At 36.8% G+C, this 19,184-nt stretch overlaps 1 protein-coding gene across 1 annotated transcript in view; it reads left to right on the forward strand.

The window, feature by feature from the left end:
• Nucleotides 1–6,836: 6,836 nt before the first annotated feature.
• Nucleotides 6,837–19,184, forward strand: part of SESTD1 (SEC14 and spectrin domain containing 1) — a gene marked incomplete at its 3' end in the record, with an annotated part of 61,776 nt that continues 49,428 nt past the window's right edge. Inside the window, exons 1-3 of the mRNA XM_080690236.1 lie at nucleotides 6,837–6,909; nucleotides 13,199–13,307; nucleotides 18,614–18,704. Coding sequence (XP_080546362.1) covers nucleotides 6,855–6,909; nucleotides 13,199–13,307; nucleotides 18,614–18,704 — 255 coding nt within the window. The 5' untranslated portion in view covers nucleotides 6,837–6,854. The remainder of the gene's footprint in view (nucleotides 6,910–13,198; nucleotides 13,308–18,613; nucleotides 18,705–19,184) is intronic.

Consider the following 19,184-nt stretch of genomic DNA (forward strand, 5'->3'; position numbering starts at 1 on the left):
AATGCTCTTGTAAGACTAACTGAATTTTCTAAATAAACTAGTTGATTTATACTTATTAAGGAGTTCTAGTACACAGCCTTATATAATCAATTATAATCTCTTTTGAAGCGTTATTTGCTCAGTCTTGATTAAAAGGCCTGTGATTGTCTTCCCGATGCTCTGTGCGTCCTCTGCTGCCCTCTCATGGCTGCCCATTTATAGCACCATTGATGTCTATCTGACCACCTTCCGGAATTGGCCTCTCCCCAGCATCTGGCAGCTTCTGTGGCTGCTGGATCTATGGGAGGTTGTCCCAGTAGAAAGAAGTTGGGAGGAGTTGCTTTTAGGAAAACTGTGTACGTGGTCACCCCTCAGGATGTTGGCATCTGGGTAGTTGTGATAATGCTAGGACTCCTCGGACAGGTTTCTTGTTTTACTGTTTATTTTACGTTTGTTCATTTAGCTATCCATTAATTCATCAGATACTTTTGAGTGTCAAGTGTGTCCTGCACATTGCTATGTCTCAGGCTAGTAGGTTCTTAATGTAGATTTGTAGAGTGAGTGAATGAGAGGGTGGAAAATACAAAGGCAAATAAGACTTTGTCTCTGCTTCTGAGGAGACAAGATACCTACTTCACTACCTGGTTGCTTTTATTTTTCTTTTCTAACTAAGTTCTTATGAAACATGGTTGCATAACTAGGGTATGTTGCAAATATTAGTGGAAACATAGCCTCCCTTTATTTCAGCTCTCATAATTCATCATCTAGCTTTAGAAAGGCTCTGTTTTAGGTAGGATTTATTTTACACTTAGAAATAATATTAAGATATTAAGTACTTAAAATATTAAGAACTAAGATAAAGTGCTTTTTGCTTTTGGTTAAAGGTTAATGCAGTCAATGGTTGAATCTTCCTTTACATTCCATCTCTAGGATATCTCATCTGCTATAAACTCTGGTTTTATGTTTCTTTTATGTTTAATATACTATGATTCAAACTAGGTCCTGTTTTAAATGGCCATGGATAAACTATGAAGAGTGATTGATGTGGATGTTTTATTTTTTCTTTGTAAAGCATGTGAAATCCTCAATTCTCCCATTTCTTAGCCTGCTTTTCTTGGTAACTTTTTAATTGCATTTTCTTTGCCACTTTTCATGATTTCGTGTCAGGTAAATATGGCTTTATTATAACTCACTGGAGTATATTTAGGTTGAATGAGTTGGCTTTTTTGTGGTAAATAATGATCTGTGTCTGTCTCTTTGGAGAACATGAACCAGTATTGTGAAGATGGTGATGCTTGTTTGTATTTTGTAACATTATTTCTTTTGCTTTGTGTGTTTTGTACATTATCTTTTTAAACTATTATGTAAGATATGAAAATAACCAGAGAGAAGCAGATTCATACTTTATGGCTGTGCTAAGACTTGAAAAATCTAAAACAAGTAACTTTTGAAAAATGAGATTTAATTTGAACTAGTGGTATAGTAGTCATTCTTTTCCATTACCCATCTCTAGTGACAGCAGTAAAAGAGATCGATAGAAAGCAGGCTCTAGAGGGGAGGAAGATATAAAGAGTAAATAGAGTATGTTGAGATGATTCTTTAAAGTAAAGGAGAGTTTGGATAGAGCACCTATCTCTGAGAAGACAGTGATAAAATGGAAGGTGGCTTCAGGATATCAGTTTGCTAAAGTGAATCTGGACCCAGAGACTAAAGCCATCTGTCTTTTCTCCTTTGAGTGTAGGGAGAACTCAAGGTGAAAAATTAAACTTTGGCATTTATTGGCATGTAATCAATAACTTCACTTGCAAAGCTGGAGTAGCATAGATTTTATTCCAGGAATCACCTGCAACAATTGTTCCTTATTCCTTGTGGGCTGTTAGGGATGCCAGATGTTCACATCTCTTGGGTGCTGTTTAATTGGGTTTTACTGTGGCACAGGTTAAAATGTATTGAATGAAACTGCATATATTGATGGGCATTTTCTCTTATTTTTGTTTGTGGTACTAGGAGTGGAACCCAGAGGCATTCCCTGCTACATACCAGCCCTGTTTTACTTTTTGTTTGGAAACAGGGTCTTGGTAAATTGGTGAGAGTCTCACTACTTGCTGAGGCTGTCCTTGAATCTGCTATCCTCCTGTCTCAGTCTCCCAAGTACTGGGTTACAAGCATGTGCCACAACTGCCCAGCTTGGGGTTTTTTATACAAAATAAATGACAATAGGTTTTTGCTATTGGTATTGTTGTTTAGTACTGGGGATTGAACCTAGGGGCATTCTACCTCTGAGCTACACCCTCAGGAGTCTTTATTTATTTTTTGATACTGGGGATGGAGCCCATTGGCATTCTACCTCTCAGCTACACGACCACACCTTTTTATTTTCTATTTTGAAAGAAGTTCTCACTAGTTGCTGAGGCTGGCCTGAAACCTACAATCTTGCTGTCTCAGCCCTCCAAGTATTGGGATTACAGATGTGTACCACCATGCCCAATTTAGCAATTTTTAATTTTGAAACAGTCTTGCTAAGTTGCTGAGGTTATCCTTAAACCTATGATCCTCTTGTCTCAGCCTCCTTAAAGGTGTCTACCACAACACATAGCTGGCCATAGATTTTTTAAAAAAAGCAAGTGATCAGACATGGTGTACTAGCTCTAAGTTGTAGTTTTGCTTTTTATTTCAATAAAATTCCTCCATTGACTAAAAGGAAAACCTACTGTAGTTAACTAAAGCAGAAAAAGGATTCATCAGAGGGGTGTTGCATAATTTACAGAATTGATCAGAAAGGTGGAGAAATAGGCTGAAAAAATAGGAAGAACTAAAAAGCAGTAGAGAATTTGTGCTCGTAACCACGTAAGAGAAATCTGGTTGGGAAGCTGATTTTGTTTCTATGACTTCAGTTGCCTGTATATGTGTGTTACTTTCTGAAGGCTGAAAGTCCCTTGCTGGAGCATCCTACTGACAGTCTGAATTGGCTTTTCTGTTGTTTTTAGCTTTCAGGGAGTCCATTAGGTCAAAACTATTATTCACAATGTTTCAATGTTTCCAGGTATTATTTATACTTTCCACTGTGTTGATGTTTGCATTGATGGTGTAAAAAGCATTGGTGGACAGAAGTGCTGGTGCCTTAGCATGGATCAAGGCAGTGGCCTACCTTATCTGTACAGAAATATATGACTGTTTTTACTGGCATACTCTGACACCACGTGTGTGGATTTCTTCTCACACCAACCAGTTCTCCAACTCTTTGGACAGCAGCTAGGTATATTACAATTCAGTTAGGTTCTGAGACGAAGCACCATGGCTAGGGTCAGACTCACAGCATAAGGGCTTACTCTCACAAAACTACTCTCAATTTAGATGCCAGTCCCAAAAATTGGGTCCCCAAGTTACCACACTTCTGACTTCTCTCGACCCCTAACTTCCTCAGTTTTGCTAGTAATTAGAAGGGCTCATAGATCTCAGGAAAACCTATTATTATAAAGGATTCAACTTAGGGAGAGCCAGAGAAAAGAGATTCATTGGGCCAGGTGTTGAGGAGAGGAGTAGAGTTCCCATGCTCAGGATGTATGCCATCCTCTCAGCACTCTTGAGTTCACCTACCTGGAAGCTCTCTGAACCCCTTGTTTTTATAGAGGCCTTACTATGCAGGTTTAATGATTAAATCATTGGTCATTGGTGACTGATTCAGTCTACAGTCTGTCACCCTTCCCCAGAGCTTGGGTTAAGTTGGGTTGAAGTTCCAAGCTTATAAGCAAAGCTTGGTTTTTAACAATCAGCCTCATCCTGGGGTTATATAGAAGACCCACTCTAAGTCACTAAATTATAAGTGTGATAGCCAGAGGCTCATTAGGAATAACAGAAGATAGTCCTAGCACTCAGGAAATTCCAAGGATCTTAGGAGTTCTTTGCAGGACCCAGGGGTACAGTGTGTGTGTGTGTGTGTGTGTGTGTGTGTGTGTATTTTTATGATGCTGTGAATTAACCCAGGGGCATTCTACCTTTGAGCTATACCCTCAGACTTGTTTATTTTTTTATTCTGAAGCAGTCTCACTAAGTTGCTGAGGCAGGCTTTGACCCTGTGATCTTCCTATCTCACCCTCCCAAGTACAAGGATTATAGGCATGTTCCACTACACCTCACTACAAAATATATATTTCTTATTATGCCATATATGTACATATCTATATATTTGCTGGGTATTTTTATTTTGCATATAATCTAGAGCTTTATTTTGTTTAATTGGTTTGTTGCCACAGTATAATTGTGGAGCTGTTGTATTGGCAAACTGATAGTGTGGTGTCAAAGCTCCTTTGTTGTTTGGGTATGAATCCCAACTTCTCCATTTACTCTCTGTTCACCCTTCTGTGGATTGGCAATAATACTTAACTGTAGAACCATTGTGAACATTAAGTAAGTTAATAAAAAAAAACATTAAGGTCAGTGCATGATTTTAGTAAACTGGTAAATGTCAATTATCATAGTCATATCATCATTTATCAGACTTCAGATAAGGTCCTCAATAAGCAGGTCATAGGAGAAGAGATCCAAGAGATGAATTCATGGGTTTTTATATGGCTGGATAATTTATCAAGTCAAGATACTGACTTGGAAATCTGAACTGTTACTGGTTTTAGATATGATATGAAATTTGAGTATTTTCTCCTACTGTCTGCTTACTGGCCTAACGTAGAACAAAATGAATGAACAGAAATTACAAATATTTAAGGAATAAAACATAAAAGAATATATCATTTAGTTTGACACCTTGTTTTCTTTGTAAACAGGTGCATATAGTGGTGGTGGTTTTTTAAAATTTACACAGAAGCTGTAAGATAATATACTGGCTTAGTCTTAATTAGCTGTTATGTAACCAATGTGAAAACTACATCTGTTTTTTCTTTTTAAATGTCCAGGATTAGACAGCTGTCATGGCACACACCTGTCATCCTGATATTTGGGAGGCTAAGACAGAAGAATCACAGGTTTGAAGCCAGCCCCAGCAACTTAGTGAGACCCTATTTTAAAATAAAAATAAATAAAAAGATTTGAGGGTATACCTCAGAGGTAGAATTCCACTTAGTTCAATTCCGAGTGTGTGTGTGTGTGTGTGTGTGTGTGTGTGTGTGTGCGCACATACATACATACATACATAAAAATATCCAGGATTAAAAAAATCTTTCCTCGCTGGGCGTATTGGCGCACGCTTGTAATCCCCACGCTTGGGAGGGAGGCAGAAGCAGGAGTATCGCGCAGGTTCAAAGCCAGCTGAGCTGGCTTAAGAGACCCTGTTTCCAAATTAAAATAGGTCTGGGAGTGTAGCCAGGAGGTAGAAGGGTTTCCAGGAACCCAGGTACAAAAAAAAAAAAAAAAAAAAATTCGTTTTTTGCAGGGCAGGCATGTGAGAAATGTTTATCCCTAGCTGGTAACACAGTGCCTAGCATGGGATAGGTTTCTAGCAGGTGTTTGCTGAATGAGTAATATACTTTCATGTAAAGAGTCCTGTTTAAAGAGTCCTGTTTTCTACTGTATTGGAAAATCGTTTTCAAATGAGTATGCTTCCACTAAATACAATAAGAATTCCTGGTGCACTCCAAGGAATGGCCCATGTTGTGATGGTGGGTAGGCGGGAGGTGCAGCAGAGGAGGTTAAGATAAAATGTGGGGAATATTCTCTCCATTGTAAACATACGTGTAGGAAGAAAATATAACTGAGCCTTTAATTGCCTTGTTTTGTTTTCAAGGTCCTGTTCTCCTCCAGTCAGATCATTGAAGGCCTGCCATGTCACAGCCCCAAGTAAGGGGACCATCTTGCCCTCTGCTCTTGCTTTGTGGGCATTCCCTTTTTGTATTTAGCAATAACCTCTGGCTGTGAATGAGTGGCTCCTAGAAAACCAAACCAACAATAGTGGGTTGTGATGTCACCCAAAAAAAAGAAAGAAAAGATGAACTGAGCTCATTCCCCCCAACCCCTGGAGAATTTAAAACTGTAAAACATAGCTGGGCGTGGTGGTCCACGCTTGTAATCCCCGCGCTTGGAAGGCGGAGACAGGAGTATCGCGCTGGTTCGAAGCCAGCCCCGCTGGCTTAAGAGACCCTTTTTACAAAAATAAAAAAAAAGAGACCCTGTTTCCAAATAAAAATATAAAATAGGTCTGGGAGAGTAGCCCGGAGGTAGAAGGGCTTCCAGGAACCCCAGTACCACCAAATAATAATAATAATAATAATAATAATAATAATAATAATATAATAAAATAAAAAACCGTAAAACATAGATGGAGGCAGTTAGCATTGGGGGCAAAATCTGAGACAGTATATTATGAAGCATATTGAGATAAATATAAGGGTAAAATCTGATACCAGTGTTGGGAGGGAAAAGTATGAAGAATCAGAGGTGGCTATGTATAATACCACCTGTGAACAGAAGGAACAGATATTTGGAATTCAGTTGTGTAATTAATACGGGAAGCAATGGAAGATTGACTGCCTGCTTGCTTGCTTGATTCATCTAACATATTATTAAACAATTTAATGAATTACTGCTGCGTACCAGGCAGTATTACTCTAAAAAAACGTATAAGTCAGAAATTCTCTAGCAGCTCTGATTTTACCCTCCAGAGACATTGGCCATGTTTAGGGGCATTTGGCTGCCACATCAGTGTGCGGTGGCTGTTGGTATTTAGTGGGGAAGGGCCAGGGATGCTGCTACCTGATCTCCAGTGCACAGGGTAGCTCCCTGTGAAATTGAATTATCTGGCTCAAAATGTCAGTGCTCTCAGAAACCCTGCCATAACCATCATGAATAAGTATTTCATAGAGTGGTTGTTTTCATGTTGACATTTAGCTTTCTTTGTTTTCAGGAGCGACGTTGACTGGAGTGAGATGGAGGCCTCGGTGATTTTACCCATTCTGAAGAAAAAACTAGCCTTCCTTTCAGGTGTGTTGTCTTACAATTGCAATTGCTTGATATATTGTTTAAACTGTTTTTGGATAAGTTTGACAGGTGTTTCTTTTATCTAAATGGGTAGTTTTGTGAGACAACTCTACCACCGGTTCCTTGAAGGCCAATTTTATTCTGTCATTTAATTAAGATGACCTTTACAAGGAAGATATCATGATTCTTCACTTCTTACATAATAATGTAATAACTGGTCATTAACTAACATCTAAATAACTGGTTGTGGAATCTCAAATTTTTTGTTGTTGGGTGGTTTTTTTTGTGATACTAGGGATGGAATCAGAGGCATTCTCAGGTAGTTTTTATGATATCCAGTCCCTTAGCTTTTATCTTCCATCTTCCTACAAGACAGTGTATTACACTGTGGAGGAGTTATGAAATTATCAGTTATGCCATTTTCACTTTTCTCAATTGGCTCTACAGGCTTGAATTTATTTTTAGTTATTAGCACAAGTCTAAATCAGCTAAGACAAATCAAAGAAGTTGAGAGAGAATTTGACAGCAAGAGAGCAATAAACAAATATGGTACATTGGCCAGAGCGATTTTCTAGAATTTAGATCATTGAGTAAGGGACATACTTTACATACTTTACAATAGGAACTGTGGACATACCTATTTAGGAATACTTGGATTGTATATAACTTTTCTTTCTTGTTCTCTTTAGGTCTTGCCATAATTGTCTTAATAATATTAATGTCCTTTTTAAAAAAATCTGTAAATTGGCATGTTTTCCTAGTATAGATTATAGAGGACAAAATAAATTGAATTCTGCTAGCATTATTGTTTCCTTATTTAATAATGTATTTTCTTCTTTTTTAACTTCTATCTAATTGTTTAGGATTTTTATTTTTTCCATTCTTATGTGAATGATAATGTTGTAAATACTCACTTAATACTCACTTATATTTTTATGCATGCATTTTATATACACTGGCAATAGAAATTCTTTTTTTTTTTTTTTTTTACAGTCTTAAAAAGCACTTTTTTCTTTTTGGTTAAACATACATTTCTTTTTTCCAGAAAAAATCTATCCTAACATGAAATATGAGCTCTAAACACCCAAAACAATCTTGAAAAAGAACACAGCTAGAAGATGTACATTTTCTGATTTCAAACTCTATAAAGCTACAATAATCGAAACAGTGTAGTACTGCTATAAAGGCAGATATATAAACCAGTGGAGTAAAATAAAAAGCCTAGAAATAAATTCTTCCATATATGGTCAAGTTATTTTTGACAAGGTTTCCAAGAACATTTGGTGAAGGAAATAATAATCTTTTCACTAAATATTGTTGAAAAATAAAAATTACATGAAAAAGAGTAAAATTGGACCCCTACCTAATACCATATACAAATATTAACTCAAAATAGATAAAAGACCTAAATGTAAATCTTAAGACTATAAACTTTTAGAAGAAAACCTGGGTCATAAAACTTCACAACATTGAAATAGGCAGCGATTTCTTGGATATGATTCCAAAGGCACAGGCAACAAAAGAATAAACAAACTTCATAAAAAATAAAAAAATATTGTATATCCAAAGACAGTGTAAACAGAGTTAAAAGTTACTAATAGAATGGGATAAAATATTTCCAAATGCTATATCTGAAGGTATATTAATATTCCAAATAGAAATCCTAAAAATTAGCCACAATAAAAGCAAACAATACAATTTAGAAATATGTAAAAGACTAAAATAGATAATGAATCTACAAAGATTTTTATATGACCAATAAACACATGATTAAGGAAATAAAAATAAAAACTATAGTGAAATACTACTTCACATTTGTTAGGATGGCTACTTAACATGAATTACCTTGCTCCAGCCCTTTACCTTGAGTTTGCTACTATCTTTACTTGTAAAGTGTGTTTCTTTTTTTTTTTTTTTTGGTCCTCCTGGGGTTCCTGGAAGCCCTTCTGGGCTACACTCCCAGACCTATTTTTTTATATTTTTTTTTATTTGGAAACAGGGTCTCTTAAGCCAGCGTGGCTGACTTCGAACCTGTGCAATCCTCCTGTCTCCGCCTCCCAAGTGTGAGGATTACAAGCGTGTGCCTCCACACCTGGCTAAAGTGTGTTTCTTGTAAGCAACAGATGGATGGATTTTGGTTTTTAATCCATTTTGCCACTTTATGTCTTTTTATTGGGGAATTGAGGTTGTTTACACTCAGTGTAATTATTGAAAGATAACTTTTAATTCCTAAAATGTTAAAATTTTATTTCTGTTTGAAATACTGTTTATTCTTCTTTGTTTATTCTTTGTTTATTCTTCTTTGCTTGGATGGAAAATCTTGTTTCTCTGGTTCTGGTGTGTATTACCTATTTCTTCTTTGTAGTTAATCTCTTTGAGTATTTTCTCTAATGCTGGTTTTGTAGACATAAATTCCTTCAGTTTTGTTTGTCATGGAAGCTTCTTATTTCCCCATCTAATTTGATAGATAGTTTTGCTGTTTAGGAATTTTGGGCTGGAAGTTGTTTTCTTTCAGAGTTTGAAATATGTTACTTAAAGCCCTTCTGGCTTTCATGACTTGGTTTGGGAAGTCTGGAGTGATTCTAATTGGTTTGCCTCTGAATGTCACTTGGCCTTTTGTTTTCGTTACCTTTATGATTCTCTGCTTGGCTTTTACATTGGTCATTTTGACAATTATGTGGTGTGGGGAGCCTTTTCTCTGATCCTGTCTAAAGGGAGTTTTGTAAGTTTCCTGGACCTGTGTATCGACCTCTTGCTCTATCTATGTTTGGAAAATTTTCTACTATTATTTCTGTGAAGATAGTATTGATCCCTTTGGTTTCACCTTCTTTTCCCTCCTCTATTTCGATTATTCTTAGGTTAGCTCTCTTAAAATGGGCCCATATTTCTTCAATTTCAGATTCCTGCTGTCTGATTTTTTTTCTAAGTTATAAATTATGCGTTTGTTTTTGGAGTGATCCTCTTCTAGGAATGAGATTCTATTCTCCATGTGATCTAATCGATTGTTTATAGTTTGAATTGATGCCTTTACTTCAGTGATTGCATCCTTTTTTTCTTTTAGACTCTCTCTAAATTCTTTTCAAAGGTCCTGTATTATTTCTACAGTTATATTCCTGATTTGATCTTCTGTAGATCTCTGAATTTCTATGTTATCAGGTTCTGATATTATGGGGTTGTGGGCATTCTTTGCTCTATTGTTGTTCCTCTTTCCCATGATTTCAGAAGTTTGTGCCTTCTCTGGGTTCTTCCCTGGGTCGACTTCACTTAGGGTGCTCTGGATCTCAAGTCTGTGGTAATCTCAGTCACCACTACTTCTTTACTGGGTTGTATCGCAAAGTCTCAGACCCAGGTCTTTAATCAAGGCTTCGTGAAACCATGGAGGTGCTGAGATGGGTGTTTTCTTACGCGGAGCTGTGACTAGGATGTGGTATGTTTGCCACCACTACTCCTTCACTGGGTTGGACGGACTGTAAAATCTCAGACTCAGGGAGATTATCAAAGCTGTTCAAGTCCCTGGCGGTGCAGTGCTGGGATTTCTCCTTTAGGTGCCGCAATTTCACTTATGGTTATTGTGTGCGCTGATCTGGAGCTGTCGCGGGCGTGGTGAACCTGCTACCACTGCTGGCAATATGGTGCCGCTGACACGCCCTTGGCTCTGAGGCTGGCGTATTTCTTTTCTGGTTTTGAGCTCTGTTCTGAGTCCCTGGAAGGCGTGATGAGCTTGGCCACTGGGAGTTTTAGACGTTCTTTGTGCTGAAAGAGCTGCTGAATTACACCCGAATGATCCACAGCTGCTCACTTCAGCATCTTGTTTACCTTTCCTCTTTGTAGCCTGGTGCTGTAAGGCAAGATGGCGCCGGTGCAGCTCTGCCGCCACAATGGTCTGCCGCCACAATGGGGGCTGGTTTCTTTTCTGGTCTCTGGTTGTTCTTCTAGTCTGATTTTTCTCTGTCGCTTGTGTTTACATTTTTTATTTCTCTGCTGATAGTGTTTTCTGGCTATGAAAAGCTCTGATTTTGTGGCAATAGAGATCGAGGGTTAGCAGGACTGGTAAACGCTGCTTTTCTTGGTCTCCATCTTCCTGGAGGTCCCCATGTATATTCTTATTAATGGAAGAAGTAAAAAGAATGTGGGAAAAAAAAGAAAGTACATTTATGTTTGTGTTTGTCAGATCACCTTCTAAGAAGATGTTTTATCTCTCTTTCTCCCAACAGTATATAAAAATGCCTGTTTTTTCACACTATTGTTATTATTCTCTTATTATTTTGGGGGTGACATTTTTGTGTCCCATGACACTGTCTTTGTGTAGCATTTGACTGTTGATTTTCCTTTCTTGAAAGCCTTTTTCTTCTTGGCTTCTGTCTCCCCTTTGCTTTAACTCTGGTGGTTATTATATTGTTCTTTAGTGAATGCTAAAGACATGGAGTTTATTAAGTGTAGTCTTAAATGTTAAACTTATCTTCTAAAGAAAATTCTTCAGTGGGTCAGAGTAATAAGAGTTCAGGTATGAGCTTTCTGTGAATTTGTTTTATTGCGTGGATAAAGCTTAGCAGATTTGAAGAACAAAAGAAAGTTGTCTTAGCCCACTTCTGGTAACTTTCTGTCTTGACCATGGGTTATTTATATCAGTAATTTTCAGACTCCTTTTAGTAACAGAAAATCTTTTTTTCCCATTTACTTCCTTATTTATTTATTTATTTATTTATTTATTTATTTATTTTGCAGTACTGGGGATGGAACTTCCCCAGGGGCATTCTACCTCCAAGCTACACTCCCAGCCCTATATTTTTTATTCTTTATTTTTGAAACACGGTTTTACTGAGTAGCAAAGAGCCTCACTAAGTAGCTGAGGCTGTCTGCGAACTACGATCCTCCAGTCTCAGCCTCCCAAATCCTGGGATTACAAATGTGCACCATGACATCTGGCTAAATCTTTTCAAACCAACAAAATCATTCAGGGGATACAATTTGTACCCACTTGTGAAATCCAGTAAAAAAAAAAAAAAAGTCTATATTCTAAATAAAAGCACGATTAAATTACTACAATTATTTGATAGATTGAATCCTCGGAAGTGGTATAATCTCAATAAGTTGTGCATTTAACCCAGGGATCACTATGATCAGCATGTCATGAACTGCAGTCATGTCACCACCAAAAGCCTCTTTTCATCTCACACCTCTCAGTGTTTAGTCATAGATTTCTAGAGATCATACAGAATTGTTTCCTTTAGAATTTGCTGTTGTTTTTTTTTTAACTTCTAAAACTGCTGGAAATGTCATTTGGGCCTGAAGATAGGCTTCCTTGTGAAAGTCAAGTATGTGGGGTGGAGAAGTTTCAAAGAAGCTATGAGTGAATAAAAGGATTTAAAATTACCTTTTGCTGGGTGTGATGGCACAGGCCTGTAATCACAGTACTTGGGAGGCTTCTGAGACAGGAGGATTGCAGGTTCAAGGATAACTTCATCAACTTAGCAAGACTTTCTACAACCTAGCCAGACCTAGTTTCAAGACAAAAAATAAAAAGACCTGTTGGTGTAGCTTAGAGGTAGAATGCCCCTGGGTTCAATCCTCAGTACCAAAAAAAAAAAAAAAAAAAGGAGTTGTTTTAGTACTTAGGACACATGGAAGGGAATGTGGACATACAAAAAAATGTGTGTTCTACCACCTGGCCAGGTCCTAATCTGTCTTTTCAGCTGGGTAAGACTTTCTCTTTAGAGCCTAATGAACAATACATGCCTATGACCTTTCTGAATGAATTCCTTCTCATAGAATGCTCTTTTGACCTGATTTACAGGTTCTACTTTTTTCATAAGTCTTTGCTTTTCTATGAAACTCTTCACATATATCATAGTAGCATTTTCTTCATTTTCTAATACTTTTTAATAATATTTAACATATTTTATATAATACAACTTAGAAAATAAATGGTCATATTTCTTACTATTATTTCTTATGACTTAATACTTTTCTTCCTAGGTAGAAATTTTGTTTTACTTGCAAATGGTTATTGTACTAGGCACACAATAGATGTTGAGTAAATTGATTATAATAATAAGAAGATTAAATGGAAGAAAATAAAACAAGTGCTTTATTTTAGCAAAAGATTTCATTTTTTGTCATTTTTAAATTTCTATAATCTGATATATTACAGACATTTATAAACTACAGCAATTAGATGTTTTTCATATTCTAATTTAAATTTGTAATTGTTTTAATGACATTGGATTCAAATATATCTTATTCAGATGATATTTCAATATCTATTGTTAAATTTATATCTTTTCTTTTACAGGAGGAAAGGACAGACGAAGTGGCCTCATCCTGACAATTCCATTATGCCTTGAGCAAACAAGTATGGATGAGCTGAGCGTCACTCTGGACTACCTACTCAGCATCCCAAGGTGACTTAGTGTCTTTTCTTAAATTTCAGTATGTTTTCATTCATTTACTAATAATTCCTGCTATTGTTGAAGTATATTTTGCTATGTTTTTGCTTTTGTTGCCAGTGAAATTACATTTAGAAATAGTAGAATCAATAACTTAAGACCACATGGCAGATAAAACACTTACGTTCTTGATGCACATCATTTGTACATATTTCTAAAATATATGTACTAGCAATCTTCACAAACATAACAGTTAAGCATCTGTTTACTATGGGACTTTAGGAAAGTCAGAGAAGTTAATTTAGTAGAAATAATCTTTAAGTCATTGTTTTACCTTTTGATACAAATGTGCATTTTGCTTCTATATATTAAGTGAAGTCTTTTAGGGCTTTTCAAATATTCTCATTTTTAAAAATGTTGCTGGGTATTGTGACACATGCCTGGAGTACTAGTACTTGGGAGGGTGAGACAGGAGGATCACAGGTTTGAGAACAGCCTCCGCAATTTAGCAAGACCCTCAGTAATCTAGTGAGACCCTGTTTTAAAACAAAAGATTAAGAAAAGGACAAGTACTGTAGCTCTGAGATAGTATACCCTTGGGTTTGATCCCCAGTACTACACATACAAAACAAAAAATTTAAAAAGCTTAATTTTATTTATTAATTTATTTTGTGGTACTGAGGATTGAATCTAGAAGCATTCATCTTCGAATTACACACCTACCTGAATTTATTTCTTATTTAGAAACAAAGTCTTACTAAGTTGATGAGAGCCTCACTACTCTTGCTGAGGCTGTCCTTGAGCCCCTGATCCTCTTGTCTCACCTTCCCAAGTACAGGATTTACAAGTGTGCATCACCACACCTGGCCAAAAAATGTTTATTTTAATCGATAGGCCTTTTAGTTTTAACTTTTATAATTCTTGGGTCTTAAAGACAAAATATAAACCTTCTGATATGCTTGTCTACACATCCCTTCAACAACAACAACAGTGCATCCCAACTTCCTGTGTCATGAGCTCTTAAAGTAAAAATTTTCTTTTTTTTTTTCACTTTTTGCAGAGGAAAATATTTAGACCCTACGGTCAGTGTATTAATATTGAGTGACATTGCTTGGCCTCTGAGCTGCTTACTGTTGATTTGTATTACCATTAGATAAAAAATTCATTTTTAGGTAACTCAGATTAGCTAGACTTAGAGCTAATAAACTATGAAAAAAAATCATAGATAGAGTTATAGAAGGTCAGATGTCTCAGGAAACTTGGAGACCATATGAATGAACTTCCTTATTTTGTAGTTGAGGGAATTGACACTCAGAGGATAGGGTTGCTTGTCCAGGATCACATAGCTAGTTAATAGTAAAGCCAGGACTAGAATCCGCCATTCCTGACATCAATCCAAGAGCTTTTTGTATTTCAGGTGAGTAAAGTACAGTATAGTTGCATCTTATATGAAGTCTGGTTCTGAAGTTCAAATGAAAAGCAAAGATTATTCATAGTCAGAATTACTTATGAAAAATGTCTAAGGAAGGATTAGAAACCTACATAGTATCTCTCCATGAACATGCTAGGTTTTCCTCCAGCAATGGACTAAGTTGCAGAAGACACAGTCAACATTTTAGATTTTTCTAAGAAAACATATGCTGTGTGTACTAGAATCACACTCAGCCCAACACAACATACAACCTGTAAGAGGCACTGGGTCACTGAGGCCCACCAAGGGCCCAGTGCATCCACCCATGTCTCCTAACTCACATTCACTCTGGTGTACACAAGCAGGAAGTGCAGTGAAGACAAAATTGCCTACACTATTTGAATTCTACTTCTCTTTTATTAGAGATTTAATCATGAGATATTTTCTGATAATTCTTGAATTTTTACGTGTATCATTTGATTTTTTTTTAGATTTTAAGGGCTTATGTTGTTTCTCTAATAATAGTAAATAAGATAATACCTGTAAACATAAAATACACAGTAATTAGAGTAATTCTCTGTTACCTTTCCACATTACAAAAAGATTCTAAGCTCCTGAAGGGGAAAAACTGTGTCCTACCCCCAACCCCCAGGGCTGGGGATTAAACACGGCTTGTGCATTTTAGGCAAGTGCTCTATCACTGAGCTGCATCCCCAGCCCCAAACTGTGTCATCTAATTTGTATTTTTTGTGTGTGTGTGTTTGTGTAGTACCTGATACTTAGTCAATGATCAGTAGTCAATGTATATTGGTTTCTGTCCTTTATTTTAATACCTCAGTTTCTTTAGAGCTATGCATACTCAAATGTGGTCTTGATGGATCTGGTAACTGACCATTTCCAGACTAAAGCACCAGACAAAAGCAACTTAAAGGAGAAAGTTCTTTTGGCTCATGGTTTTAGAGATTTCAAGTCCGTGGTCAGCCGACTCCATTGCTTTTTCTTGAACATCATGGTGGATGGGTGTGGTTGAGGAAGCTGCTCACCTCTTGGTAGGCAGGAAGTGATGGTGGGTTACTGGGACAAAAATACCCTTCCTGAGTATGTCTCCAGTGACCAGGTCCTACCTCCTCTCATTTCGATCACCTCCCAGTGGTCTATTTTCTGTCAATGGATGAATCTACTGATGAGATAAGAGCTCTTATGATCCATCACTTCCACAGAGATCCACTTCTGAACATTCCTGCATTGGTGACCAGTCCTTAAACATTTGCATCTGTGGGGGAACACTTCATATTCAAAGCATAATACAGAGCTAGCTCACATTTGTTGGAAAACCCAATAAATATGCAGAAGTTAGCAGCTCAGTAGAAATTGCCTGATGAGTAATAAATTTTTATGGGTTAGTTTTGCCTTCTTTTGAAAATTCTACGTCTAGAATAGGCCCCAAAATTTGTTTACCAATGATGATTGGGAGGTAGATATGGAAAGAATATCCCATATTTTAGGAAATAATGGGTAAGATTTAGTCATTTAATTCTTATAATAGCCTATCAGTACTATAACCTTTACCTTCCTCTTACTTATTATGAGAGATTGGGGGTATAGAAATGTGGGCAGTTATATAGCTCAACCATGAACATGTGACAAACCAAGGCTGGGGACAAACTCTGAAACCAGCTGCCCAGCTTCTAGCCAGTGTTCTTATTACCATACTATAGCTGCCTCTGTTATGATCACAAGGTTATATCTATTGATAACCTCTGTAAATTCATATAAAACTTGGATATATCACAATTAGTAATTGACATGTAAAGAACTGTTGTGAGTAGAGTATATGTTTATATTGGTACATTATAGTCTCACATCATAATGTAGTAAATGATGATAGTGACTTATATGCACACAGCAGGTTCATGGCCAGCTTCAGTTACTGAGACCCTCCACAACCCCTTGAGACCCTACTTTAAAAAAAAAAAAAAATAGGGCTGGGGGTGTAGATGGGAGATCCAATGCCCCTGTGTTCAATCCTCAGTCCTGGAAAAAAAAAATCCATACCATCACTCCACGTATAGGAATGACATTTAATATATATACATATACATATACATATACATATACATATACATATACATATACATATACATATACACACACACACATACATATACACATACACACACATACATACACACTGTTTCCTTTTAAATATTGAAAGACCACTTGGTCTTAAAATTTTTGAAATCGTGTCTTTCAGTTGTGTATATTTCCATTATCTTACTAATATGTGAGAAATTTTGTTTAAGAATGTTTTTAAGCACTTCAAAACATAAATTTAGCACTTTGTTTCTTTAAGATCACTACAGGTGGTAATTGGAAGCTTTTTATTACTTTCTTAATTTCAATGTACAGATTAACTTATAGTATGTGTTGAAATATAAATGTGTCACTTTGCAAAACTTACTTAACTAACTGGTTGTGTAACATGTGTCCCAGAGATGTAGATACTGATGGTAAGTACCACATTGTGGGAAGGGCCACTTCTGGTGGACAGCTGTGTGTCTGAGCTTCACTTCTGCAGACCACCATTAAGGCATTGGCGGAGGCCCATGTTGTTGCAATGTCTGAGGACTTCTCTTTAGTCAGCTGCCCTGCTTATCTTCTCAGGGCTTGTTGGTGGGGGACTTCATGGATTTACCCCTTACCTGAGCACAGAAATAATAATTACATGACATGTCAGATCTGTTTCCCCTCTCAAGACTTCATTATCTGTTGCTGATTCAAAAGGGATCATCATATTGCAGTTCTTTTCACCCAAAGAACTCTTAGTAAATCCTTTATTTTGTAATGCAAATTCAGTGCAGAGCTGTGGTGGGGACAGCTTTCACTGTCAAACCCTTGCATTAAGTTGATAGTATAAAATAATAGAGCTGTGTAGTGTCTTTTTTCTTTTTTTCCTGGTACTGGGAATGGAATCCAGAGGCATTCTACCTCTGAACTACACCCCCAGCCTTATTTTTTATTCTTTATTTTGAAACAGGGTCTCACTGAGTTACAACGAGCCTCACTAAGTAGCTGAGGCTGTCCATGAACTACAATTCTCCTGTCTTAACCTCCCAAATGCTGGAATTACAAGTGTGCACCACAACTCCCTGCTAAACTGTGTACTATCTTTTGGATGGAGTGTTTTCTTAGAGAAGTTGTTGAATTTTATTAGGGTAGACTTCTGGGAAGTGTTTAGTACATGCTTGAGTAATTGAATATAATATAGCAGTAGCACATTTTCTCACACTCAGGTGATGTTTTGTTGGTCAAGTGACTGAGAATGAGAAAGTGAAAGCAAAGATGGTACATTCAAGCTTTGAGTCATTTTGAATAACAAATGCTACCTCACCTCATTAAATTTTCCCCAAAATGAGTGCCAAGAAGCCAGTTTCCAGTGATTTAATAATTGCTTATTATTCTCTACCTGTTTTAAACTCTCACAAATCTTGTACTTCTGAAAAGAAAGGAGAAATGTTAAGTACTTCACAGTTGTTAGTTACCTGTATTTCGCTAAGGGGCCCCCATTTTACAGGAGAAGAAATTGAGAGGCTTGGGTGACTGTTTGAATATTGCTTTGGTTTTATCACTTTTTAAGACATTAACATGGAATGTCATCAGTGATAAGTGGTGCTTTAGAGTAATTATTTGTCCTAATTAGCTCATCAATTAACATTTTCTGAAATGAAAAAAATAAATTGCTTCAGAAAATTGAAAGTATGTACTGAAGAATTTTATCGATAATGTAGGCCAAACCAAGTAATATAAATTTGACTCCATATATTATTAAGCTTTTCACCTTTTTTGTTTTGAGTGATGAGAATAAAATCTGGAGCTTGTTTTAAGACATTGTAATTTTGTGTCATTTCAGTGAAAAGTGTAAGGCCAGAGGATTTACTGTGATTGTGGATGGCAGAAAATCACAGTGGAATGTGGTGAAAACAGTAGTCTTAATGCTACAGGTAATTTTTTTAACCTATCAGGAAATGATTTTCATAGCCAACAGATCATGACGAAAATGGTAAATGCATTTCATGTATCGGACTATGCTGAGGTTTCTTGGCAGTGACTGAGCTTTGAAAATTCACATAGTGGCTTGTTTAAATTTAATTTGTATATGTTTGAACTTATAAATCTCAACTCCATTGTAAAGGTTCCTAAATGACTGAAGGTAATAAGTTGACTTAATTTAGTCACTGGGGACAGTGGTTCTAAAAGTGTGAAGGGGAGCACCATCTGCCCGGGAGCTTGCATGCTGAGCAGCCACACTGTTACTATGCAGTCATACTGGGCGCTGTGCTCCAAGTCTCATTCTGCAGGAGGATGCAGGCCTAGGCAGGTCTATCCTGATGAATTTCTCAAGTGATTCTGGTGTGTCTTTCCAATCTAGTCCCCTCTTTCCTCCAAACCTACCAGGATTCAGGATTATTGTACTAGTTATT

This window comes from Muscardinus avellanarius (assembly GCF_963383645.1).
Source record: "Muscardinus avellanarius genome assembly, chromosome: 2".
NCBI lineage: Eukaryota > Metazoa > Chordata > Mammalia > Rodentia > Gliridae > Muscardinus > Muscardinus avellanarius.